An 11,159-nucleotide genomic window follows, 5' to 3' on the forward strand; every position below is an offset into this window, starting at 1 on the left:
TGTGCATGGGCCACATGTGTGCTCAGCACCCGGGGCGGGGCGCAGTGATGGCCAAGGCCTGGACCCAGCTGCCCCTCCCCGCCGGGCGCCCCAGGGGCTGCGGGCTCCACCGAGGGGTACAAGAGCTGCCCAATTGTCCCCTCGGGAGCGCCTGGCCGCCGGACACATGTGTCCCGCTCTGTCGCGTCGTCCGTCAAGGGGACTGGGGGCCAAGGGGGCGGGGAGATTGACAGAGAGAGGCAGGTATGTGGACAGGGAGGCAGGGGTGGTGGTGCGGGGGGAGAAAGGAGGATTGAATGAGGGCGACAGAGAAACAGGACGCGGAAGAGAAATGAAGTTGAAGTGAGCAGAGGACGGAGATGGGCGATGGGGTGGAGGAATGAAAGGACGAGGGAAGCGGACGGAGAGCTGGGAGCCCGAGAGATCAAAGTATGGGGACAGAGCGACAGGATTCCCTGGGACGAGTGGAACAGGACAGGGAAGGAATCGGAGGGACACAGTTGGGAGCAGGGAGAGAGCGGCCGGGAGGAGGCAGTGAGCACCGAGTGAGGGGATCGCGCCTGGCACGTCCCGTGGCGCCCTGAGGGTCCACCCGGTAATTAGGCCTCGGTCCAGATGGGCCCCCAGTCCCGCAATCAAAATGTTAATTGGCCTGCGCCTCCGGCTGTGCCTCGGCCGGGCCCCCTGGGAGGAAGCCTGGACTGCCGGAGCGGCCGAGGGGGATCCCTGCCCCGCCCCCACCACGAGCAGCGCCGGCTGCTGCTCGGCGATAAGGGGGAGGCCGAGCCCCGCCCCCGCCCCTCGGGAGCGCCTGCCACGCAAGATAAATGTCCCGCCGCTGCCGGGGCCGCTAGCACAAAGCTGGTCCGCGGTTTCCGCCGCGCCCCGCGCCCGGCCAGTTCGGTCACACCCACTCTGGCTGGGCGCGGGGCCGGGGACGACCGAGGCAGCCGGTCGGCGGGCGGACGGGGGAGGGGCGCTGAGCTCAGCACTTCAGGCGCGCCCCCGTGCGCGCGCCCCGCGCGCCTGTCCCCTGCAGGGCCCGCCCGCCGCGCGCTCCCGGCCACTGTCCGCGGGCCCGCTGTGCCTCCGCACAAGGTCACCGCGGAGCAATGAGCGCGCGCGCCCCCACCTCGTGCGCGCTCCCAGCTCAGCGGCGCCACGGCGCTCCCCAGAGCCACCCCCGCAACCTTGGTGCCTAACGACAGCAGGCCGCACGGGGGCGCGCTTGGAGCGTGGAGACCTGAACAACCGCGCGGGGGCGAGTTGAGGGACAATGGCGTCGCCGGGCCCTAATTGGGGACATATGTACCCGCGCGCGGCCATTGTGCGGCCCGGAGCCCCGGAACCCCAGCGCCCCGGCGTCCAGCCATTGGCAGCTGAGCCTGACGTCATGGGGGCTGCAAACTCCGGGCGGGCGGCCGCAGGAATGGTTATCCGCCTGGTTGCGGGGCTGCTGGGGGGGAGCTGCAGCCGCGCGGAAGGGCGGAAAACCACCAATGACGCCGAATTTCAGGAGCAGGGTCATGGTAGCCCCTCTCCTCCTCCACAGCCCGCTCGCTGCAACGCCTCTGCGTTCTACATTCGCCCGTGGGAGAGAGGCGTGGGGCGGGGAGGCCCTTCCAGCGGGCACGGGGTCAGCCCGGGTGACCGAGTGGCAGAAGACATTGCGGCACAGGGCGCACGCAGCGCTGCCACACTGCGCTTTCGCTGCCTCAGCATTCGCTCCCTCGTCTTCCGCCTCCCCCACCAGCCCCTGCAGATCCCGCGCCTTCAGGCCTCGAGCGGGGCGGGCCGGACTCGGCTGGAATCCGCCCTGCGTTCCTTCCCACAGGACCCAAAGTCCGGGGCGCATGGGTCCCAGGCCTGTTTCCATCTCTTCCCACACGCCTGACAATGCCACCGACTGCTGGGCCGCAGTTCTCTGAGCCGCGCAGGGGAATTCCCCACACATGGAGGCCGAGGCATCCCCAGGACCCCTCCCAGGAGACCCTGGCCTGGGTTCAGCCCAGCACAGCCATTTCCGCCGGCCTCTCCCGCCTCCCCTTCCTCCCCCTCCCCCAGCTCCTGGTCTTTAAAAGCCGGAGGCTGAGCCTAGGCGCAGGCAGAGGCGGCTGCGGGCTCAGGAGCCCGGCCCAGGAGCTGTCCGAGCGCCGAGCCCCGCCCCCGGAGCCCCTGTCCCTCCCTCCCTCCCTCCCTCGGCCCGCCCTCCCTGCGCACCCCTCCCCCCCAGGACCCCCGCCCCCCGCCCGCCGCCGCCGCCGCCGCCGCCGCCGCCGCCACTGCTCGCTCCGGCTGCAGAACAATAAAGCAAGCCTCCCAGAGACCCCCGCCGAGGACCCCCGCCCGGCGGTTGAGCCCCCGCGGACCGCCCCTCTCCGCCCTTGCCGGCTGAGCGCGCCCAGGCGCTGGCCGCGGTGCTGCCCAGTCCGGCGCTGGCCGCGGTGCTGAAGCTGCGGGCGCTGCCGCTGCTGCCGCCGCGTTCTCCAGGCCCCGCGCCGCCGTCCCCGGTGGCATGGGGGGCCGCTGACTGAGGCTCCGCCGCGGCGGCGGGGGGGAGGGGAAGGGGGCCGCGGAGCCGGGCCAGCCCTGCACCCACTCGCAGCCTCCGGGCCCGGGACGGAGCCGCTCCCCCCTCTCCGCCCCCCAGCCTCCTCCCCCGCCTGTCCAGGGGCGGCACTGCGGGCTGGGAAGCCGGGACCAGAGGAGGGAAGGAAGGAAGGAAGGAAGAAGAGAGGAGAGGAGAGGAGAGCAGAGGAGAGGAAGAAGACGACGAAGAGGGACCCGGAGGGACAGAGGAGCAGACGCAGGGCAGCCAGGAGGAGGAGAGAGGACGGCACTCTCGTGGCAGCATCCAAAGGCCAGAGTGGGGACCTGCGCTGCCTCCGCTGCTCCTCGGATGGTGACGGGGCCCCGCCGCGGCCGCAGTCCCCCTGAGCCCCGGCTCCACAGGCCCGCAGCGCCGGAGTCCCGCAGGAATCATGCCCAGGTCCTTCTTGGTCAAGAAGGTCAAACTTGACACATTTTCTTCGGCAGACCTGGAGAGCTCCTACGGGCGCGCCCGCAGCGACCTCGGCGTGCGACTGCACGATAAAGGTGAGAGCTGGGCTGAAGCGGGGTCCAGGGGCCCAGGGCCTTGCTGGAAGACGTTGAGAGCCAGAGTGTGAGGGTGGGGGAGGAAGAACCCGGGAAATAGACTGGGGTACACAGAATGGGCAAGAGGCTGTGGCTGGAGTGGGACTGCAGAGGTTGGGGAAAGGGGAACGCAGAGGCAGGCCAAACCTGGGCAAGGCTGGAGAGACATTGGGGAAGAAGGGCCAAGAAGAGGTGGCACCTGAAGGCACACACTGACCCGCATCTTGACCCATGCGGGGACAAACAGCCGCATGGACGCCTGTCAAATGACAGGACCCAGCCATGTGGGCACATGCAGACCCACACCCAGAAACCTGGGCCCACCTCACTACCCTCTTTTCTTCATTGGTTACACCACCAGAACGTCTGCTGGAGCTAGCTGGGGAATGCTGGGAGTGTCAGGGAGTAGGCACGGGGTCCAGCGGGGCCGCCCACCTGTCAGGGCAAAGGGAGCAGCTTCCCTGGAACCAGGGTCAGGGAGCAGGATGTGGGGAGGTGGGCTGTGGGCAAGGGAGGCCCAAGATGCTGGAGGCAGGGGGAGGCTCTTTGTGTAAGGGTGCCCAAGTTCAAGGACAACTGTTAGCATGCAGGAGAGGGGGACGGGAGTGCCAGGCAGCGTGGGGTGGCAGAGCAAGTGTGACCTGCAGGAGCGAGAGCCTGTATGGGTCCATGTGACTACATGTGGCCATGTGACCGTGTGCGCTTGTGTGACCCTGTGTGAGTGTGTGCTTGCCTGTGTGCCACTACATGGGACCATGTGACTCTGAGTCTGCTGTGCACCATGTGACTGAGAGTGTGTCCAGGGTGGCAGCATGTGTGACCCTGCATGAGTAGGTGGTGAGTTTGGGAGGTCAGCGTACAGCCTACTCTATGAGGAGACTCTAGGGCTGACGGTGGCAGGGAGGTTCGGTGTATCGCTGAAAGAGCCAGAGCCTGCATCATGAGGGGTGTGCATTTGTGACTTTGAGGTTGTGAGATCCATCTTGTGCCTTGGGAACAGCCGCAGTTACCAGCATAAATGATGCTGCTCTCCTGCAGCTTGTCCCTGTGAAGGTGTCCCCTGGTGGACACCCTGGCACTCTCCTCACCACAGCTCTCCCTAGTTGCCTGTTGAGGAGCTTGGAAAGGACCCCAAAAGGGGAGTGTGGGCAGAAGAGGGCAATGTTGAACAGGGTAGGATCCAAGAGTTCAGGATAACTGGAGAGAGTGAGGGAGAACCAGAATGGACTTCGAGAGAGGGGAGTGAGGCTTGAGCCACAAGGGTAGGGGCTAAGTTCAGTGAGTGGTGGGAGAAGGGAGATGAGAGGGAGGTGCTGGTGAGGGCTGGAACTGGGGGAGGTATAAATCTCTAGGGCTGGTTAGGGGGGCCTCGGACCAGAGAGGAGCAACATCAAAATGGAGCACGGATCTGGGGGCCCAGGCAAGAGCCAGTGAGGACCCTGGAAAGGCAGGACTCACGGGGTCCCTGGGCCAGTGGCCCTGGCTTTGTGCGCGGCGGGTCTGCAGTGTGTTGCATAATCAGGGAAAACTGCTGAAGTGGGGAGAACCCGAGGGGGAGGGGGAGGAAGAGTAAGGGGAGGAGGGAGAGGGAAGCGCCACCCCTCCCCCCTGACCTTGAGGCTCGGGGGAAGGGGGGCAGCCGCGCCCGAAGATGCGCCTCTCTCCTCCCCCCACGAGGGTGGGGCGCTCGGGCGGCGGAGGCGGAGCCTGGCCCAGCCCTGTCTCATCCTCTTCTCTCCTGTCTTCCCCTCCTTGTCGTCTCCATCCTCCCTGCCCCGCGGTCCCTCGCCCCTTTCTCCTTTGTCCTTCTCGATATTTGCCTCTTTCCCGGTACTTGGCGTCTCCCGGCCTGTGTCCGTTCTGTCTCCCGCCGACCCCTCGCCATGTGCCCGCTGCCCCATTCCCTTCCTGCTCTCTGTCTGTCCACCTCGGCCCGCAGGATACCTCAGCGACTACGTGGGGCCCTCGTCCGTCTACGATGGCGACGCCGAGGCGGCGTTGCTCAAAGGGCCGTCCCCGGAGCCCATGTACGCTGCAGCCGTGCGGGGAGAGCTGGGTCCTGCGGCCGCTGGCTCGGCGCCGCCGCCCACCCCGCGCCCGGAGCTGGCCACAGCTGCGGGCGGCTACATCAACGGCGACGCTGCAGTCAGCGAGGGCTACGCGGCCGACGCCTTCTTCATCACCGACGGGCGCTCGCGCCGTAAGGCTGCCAATGCCAATGCTGCTGCCGCTCCCTCTACGGCCTCAGCGGCGGCCCCAGATGGGGACGCCGGAGTCGGGGGCGGGGCGGGCGCGCGCAGCTCGGGATCCGGGCCCGGGGGCCGGGGCGGCACGCGTGCGGGGGCAGGCACCGAGGCGCGCGCGGGGCCAGGGGTGGCAGGCACTGGTGGCCGGCACGCGTGCGGCGAGTGCGGCAAAACATACGCCACGTCGTCGAACCTGAGCCGGCACAAGCAGACGCACCGCAGCCTGGACAGCCAGCTGGCGCGGCGGTGCCCGACGTGTGGCAAGGTGTACGTGTCCATGCCGGCCATGGCCATGCACCTGCTCACGCACGACCTGCGCCACAAGTGTGGCGTGTGCGGCAAAGCCTTCTCTCGACCCTGGCTACTGCAGGGCCACATGCGCTCGCACACCGGCGAGAAACCCTTCGGCTGCGCGCACTGCGGCAAGGCCTTCGCCGACCGCTCCAACCTGCGCGCACACATGCAGACGCACTCGGCCTTCAAGCACTTCCAGTGCAAGCGCTGCAAGAAGAGCTTCGCGCTCAAGTCTTATCTCAACAAGCACTACGAGTCGGCCTGCTTCAAGGGCGGCGCTGGCAGCGGCGGCCCCGCGGCCCCCGCGCCGCCACAGCTCAGCCCTGTGCAGGCCTAGGGCGGCGGGGCCTCCGCCAGCCAGGTCGGCTCTCAGCAATACGGGCCCCCAGGGAAGTCTCCGCCGGCGTCCAGGAGGAGGGGCCGGAGGGCGGGCCCCTCCTCACAGCAATAGGGGGAGGTGGGGCCCGTTCCTACCCCGCCCCGCCCGCCAGGGGCCTTGCCGGCCTCTTCAAGCAATAGGGTCCTGAGGGGAGACCCACTCCAAGCCCCTTCCCCTCCCCTCCAGGGTGCCCCAGGCTTTTTCCCAGCAATAGGGTCGAGGAGACCCAGAACCGAACCTCATCTCCGAGTTGGGTCTCTGAAGACGGGGTGGGGTGAGGTAGGGAGCGCCCTCTTTCTCCCTCCTCTGCGCCCCTGGATCGCGTCGCAGAGACTCAGGTCTTCCCTACCCTTCCCAAGCCTTCAAGGGCCCGGCCTGCGGCCCAGACGTCCAGGGAGCCGGTCCCTCCCCGGCAGCAGGCCAGGGGAGGAGCAGGAGAGGGGCGGGCCTGCAGAGGCCTTCCTGCCCCCCACCCCCGCGCAGTCTTCGCAGAACTCCCGGGAGCGTTAGACGCGTTGGGATCGGGGAGGGGAGCGGACGGCGGCACCCCTCTCCTTCGGGTTGCTTCTGGGGCCTCAGTCCGAGCCGCCCCCCCGACCCTCGCCTCGCATCCTCTGCCAAATCTGAATTCTTCCAGCCCAGCTTCCCGGGCGCTGTCCTCCATAACGAATAATAATGACACATATCGAATCGCATGGACTTATCCGACCTCCTCAGACCCCGCTCCCGCCCTGCCCCGGGGCTCCCTCCCTCGTACCCCGGGCATTCGGTGTTGGAGGACGGATTCCCGGGGCCCAGCAGGCAGGCCTGGGTGCTGCCCTCTGCACATCTTTCTGTATTCGCTTTGCGGGTAAAGCCCCCTGGGGGGGTTGCGGACGCGTCGGGTTTCTTTCTGTATTTGTACGTTTAATTTATGAACGGATTGCACTCGGGTCAGGGAGGGGGCGCTGAACCCCCCCATCCTTCCCGCCGACGCCCGGGCCTTGGGATGTCCAGGATTACTTTCCCCGCCCCTGAGGCCCGCTCCTAGCTGGGCACCTCTAGGGAGCCTCAGGCCCCGCCTCTCAGAGGCCGGCCCCTCCCCTGAGACCCAGGCCCCGCCCCCACTCGGTTGCCAACTTTCGCCCGTCTATGCCAAAGCCTCGGCGGCGACCCCCGCCCCAAGGGCCCGCCCCATTGGCCGCCGCCTTTGTGACGTCACTGCATGCAGCCCCACCCCTCCTCCCGACCCTACCCGGGGCTGCCCGCTCCCCCTCCCTTTTAGGTAGTCCGATGCCGACTATAGAGCAATAATGCGCACTGCATGCGAAGCTGCCGCCGCCTCTAGAGTTACTGAGAATCAGGTATCCCCTCGCCCCATCCACCCCATAGGCCCCTAGATCAGGGACGCTGCGCGGGGCCGGCCGCGCAGACTTTCTTCCTCCCCCTTTCCTGCCCCCCCACGGCAGAGCCCGGCGGGTGTACTGGTTCTGGGGGCGGGGGTGGGGTGGCTGGACCCACGATCCCTCCTTCAGTCATCCATTACTCTCCGACCGTTCATTAGGCACCTACTATGTGCCAGGCCCATTGCTGAGTCCGCCAGGGATGCGGTGACCTTCGGGGAGGTGCGTGTGCAAGACAGGTGGCAACAGGTTTGGGTGGGCCAGGGAAGGATGCCCATGCAGACAGACCAGGTCCCTAGGCTCAGACGGTCCCTCCTACTCCTCTCCACCTCAGCCCGGTCCTTGCTGGGCGCAGTTGGGCTCTACCTTTGACTTGGGCCTTTTGGGCTTAGCTGAGGTGACAGAACCAGGGCCCCAGGGCCCAGCTCCAGCCACCAGAGCTGCCCATACAGGGGTCCAGTCTTCTGATCCCTTGGAAACGCGGCTCTGCTGTGTCCGGCCAGGGGCAGGGCCCTGGCAAGAGAAAAAGGTGCAAGCTTGAATATGAGATGTGGCCAGCCTCATCCCCAGCACCCAGCTTGGCTGCCCCGACAGGGGGACACTGTGGGCTCACATCCAAACCCCTACACAACCAGGCGTGGTGCCCACACAGCTCCCAAGTTGGGCCCTGCCCACCTGTGCTGCATGCACACACACACACACACAGGCGCCCCCACCCCACCCCACTCCACTCTCCTGTCTACCTACCTAAGGAGAAGGCCTGAGGGCCATGGGCCCACCAGGGTCTCCCACTTCCCCTCACATCTCGCCGCCGTGGAAAGCCATGGGCCCTTTCCCGCCCCCATAACTAAGCAGCACAATAACCGACTTAGCGAATTCAGGTAGAAGGAACGTTTAGGTAGCACCTATTTTGTACTGATTCTACAAGTAGGGCCCGAGGTGCGGGGGCCCTCGGGTGGGGGCTGTGGCCGCCGGCCTGCCCCGCCCCCACCCCCGCCTGCGCCCCGCCGCCTTGTACATATTCCCACCCGGAACTGGCCGGGATTTTTACTCGGGCCGCGCCCCTGTTCCGCCCCCGTTTGGGGCCGGGCCGGTCAGACAGACGGACGGACGGACAGACCTCCTTCCTAAGCACAATAGCACCAGCTCCCCGGAGCGCCGCACCTCCACGAGGAGAATAAATGCCACTCTTGATAGAATTTGGATTGTTGGGCTGATGTGTCCTGGGCTGGGCTGCACTGCTGGGGGGCCTGTGGGCATCTTCCCAGTCCTGCTACAGTATAGAGGCTGGCGGCTTGCAGGCGTCAATGCGGCAGCTTTTCCAAAGAAGGCTCTCTTCTTCCACTGGGGAGCAAAGCAGTTGGCATTTCCCCAGGAGCAGGTGAATCTGCTCTGTGCCAAGAATTGGGCACTAAGGGTCTCCAGTCTCCAGTCCAAAGTCAGGCTCAGCTCAAGGCTGATCTAGAATGGCCAGAGTAGGTATAGCAGGGGCTGCAGCCCCCTGGCCTGGGGTGCCTCCACTCTACACCACCCTCCATGTAGGGGCTTTTGCTGCCCTGGCAGGCCTGACAGCCACAAGTGAGCTCTCTGAGATGCTGTTCTAAGAAATGGGGACGGCAGAGGGTTAGAGCTCTGGCTCCTCCCTGTGGTCTGATACCCACATTCTGACCCCCAGGCTTCCAGGTTATGGGCCCCCACTGTCTGAGGGGGCCTGCATGAACAGCTGGGCTGGACCAGTTCCAGGGAGGAGGTGTCCCGAGGGCACATAGGCTTCTGTAGTCACCCATAGCCCGAGGGCTCCAGACAGGATGAATAGAGTTGAGATGAGAGGTGGGGCTGTGCTGAGAGAGCAGAGGGGCAGGGACCAGCAATGGCCCCTGGTAACCAGGGTGAATTGAGAGGCCCAAAGTTTTGGGGCACATATGGTCAAACCAGTTCAGCTTTAAGCCCAGGGCCAGCACAGCTGCTCACACCCTGCGGACAGGTCTGCCCAGACTCCATTGGGGTGGAGAGCAGGGGAGCCAGTTCTGCAGCAGGTTATAGCCTGTGGGCCTGCTGTTTGGAGGGGGCTCTGATGGGGTGAATGCCCCCTTCTGGAGAGCACTGCCAGCGATAACAATGGCAGGTGTGAAGGCATGCCTGGTACCGGTAGGGGTCGGTGGCCAAAGCCTCCTGCAGAGGCACTCTTCACTTTCACTGTCTGTGGGCTAGGTAGGCATCATAGCCCTGCTTGGAGATGAGGAATCTGAGCCTCTGGGAAATAAACAGCTTGTCTAAGGCTAAAGGATCCCAGGGCTGCCTTTGACATAAGCTCTGCCCCCAAATTCTACCCACCTTGGCAGGCGGCAGTGGCAGGGAGGAAGGCTCCTAACCGCTCACTCCTTTCTGAAGGACTCCACAGCAACTGTTTTTTTCTGCTTCTCCAGAATTTTGATGGGTGTTGGGGTTGGAAGGGTGGACGCGGCCTCCCTGAGACCTGGGATGAGCTCAACCCCTCATTCCTCTCATCCGTGGACGCAACTTTCCGTCCTAGAGAATGGGTGGCACAGGCTGCTGACCATCACTGCCCATGAACTCTCCCTGCTGGCCGTGTCCCTCACAGGCCTCCTTGGCCCACCCACGGCCCCTCTGCCCTAAGGTTAAGCCCAAGATCCCTTCTAAACCCCAACCCCCTCCCGGCCCTTTATCCCACCAGGACTGCAAGTCTCCTCGCCCCAGCCTCTGCCCGCTCATTTGTTGCAGCCCTCAGCCGGGAGATCTTCACTGTGCTTTCCTAACCCACCCCACCACGCACACCTTCGTTCCCAACCAATCTCATCTACCCCGACCTTTCGCCTCTCCCGTGGATTCCTAGGCTGCACCTCACCCTGGATCCCAGGGTACTGGGGCTGTGCCAGGCGTCACTCTCCTCTTAGGCTGCCGCCTCGGCCCCGCCTCTCGGGTGCAGGTCCCGCCCCCGTCGTTGACGTCAGTACCGACGCTCTCGCTCATTGGTGTGATCAGAGCCGGTGCCTTCCCATTGGCTCGCGGCCCTGCTCTTCCCGCTCGGCCCGACCCATCCTCCCTGGTGGCCCGGGTCCACTCTCTGGCAGCCTCACTCCCCCGGCCACTTGCCGGCTGACCGGTTTGAAGCGGGACGGGGTCGCAGGCAGCCGTCTCCAACGCGACCCTTCACTCCTCATTGGCCTGTGGGCTCGGTCCCTCTGGGCTTACTGGCAGGCTGAACCGTCAAATCTTTTCCTCTGCCCATCGGTGTGGCAGCCTGCGATGGTCCTCTGGTTCTAGGTTCTGTACTGGAGGGTGGTATGGCCAAAGCGCGCAAGGGGACACGTGGGCGCGCGTCGGGGAGAGGCTCGCACTCGCTGCCTGGGAGGTGTGGAAGAGGGGATGGCAGAGCACTTATGGCTCACCCCTATGCTCTAGGCTTCCAAAGGGACACTCTTCTGCCTGATCTCCTTTGGGGTCAGTACATTCTCAGAAAGGCATAGCCCAGCCTATCCCAGGCCCGGCCGCAGAGCACGTTCTGCCAGCGACTGCAATGCACAGACAAACGTTCTGGGAGACTGGGTAGAAGACTGGACTGGTCCTGATCCACCCCGGCCCATGTGTGAGGCCAGGGGCTCTCCGGCCCACTCAGAACGGCCCCCCTTAGCAGGCTACACGAAGACACCTTTCTGGTAGCCCCAGCTTGCCTGATGGCCTGGCTGGCATCAACCCAAGATG

The 11,159-nt window shown here is 65.5% G+C and overlaps 1 protein-coding gene across 1 annotated transcript; it reads left to right on the plus strand.

Annotated features, from left to right (window-relative positions):
* Positions 1 to 2,981: 2,981 nt before the first annotated feature.
* On the plus strand, positions 2,982 to 6,012 carry SCRT1 (scratch family transcriptional repressor 1). Its single transcript, XM_069465868.1, has 2 exons — positions 2,982 to 3,096; positions 5,075 to 6,012. Exons 1-2 carry the CDS (start codon positions 2,982 to 2,984, stop codon positions 6,010 to 6,012), a joined length of 1,053 nt encoding a protein of 350 aa, XP_069321969.1.
* Positions 6,013 to 11,159: the final 5,147 nt, after the last annotated feature.

Source organism: Eulemur rufifrons, chromosome 3 (assembly GCF_041146395.1).
Source record: "Eulemur rufifrons isolate Redbay chromosome 3, OSU_ERuf_1, whole genome shotgun sequence".
Classification (NCBI taxonomy): domain Eukaryota; kingdom Metazoa; phylum Chordata; class Mammalia; order Primates; family Lemuridae; genus Eulemur; species Eulemur rufifrons.

Excerpts from the sequence above, each read along its gene's own strand:
- SCRT1 (XM_069465868.1), top strand. The coding sequence starts at position 2,982 with ATGCCCAGGTCCTTCTTGGTCAAGAAGGTCAAACTTGACACATTTTCT. Across the intron at positions 3,097-5,074 it reads CGTGCGACTGCACGATAAAG|GATACCTCAGCGACTACGTG; the intron begins GTGAGAGCTGGG and ends CTCGGCCCGCAG.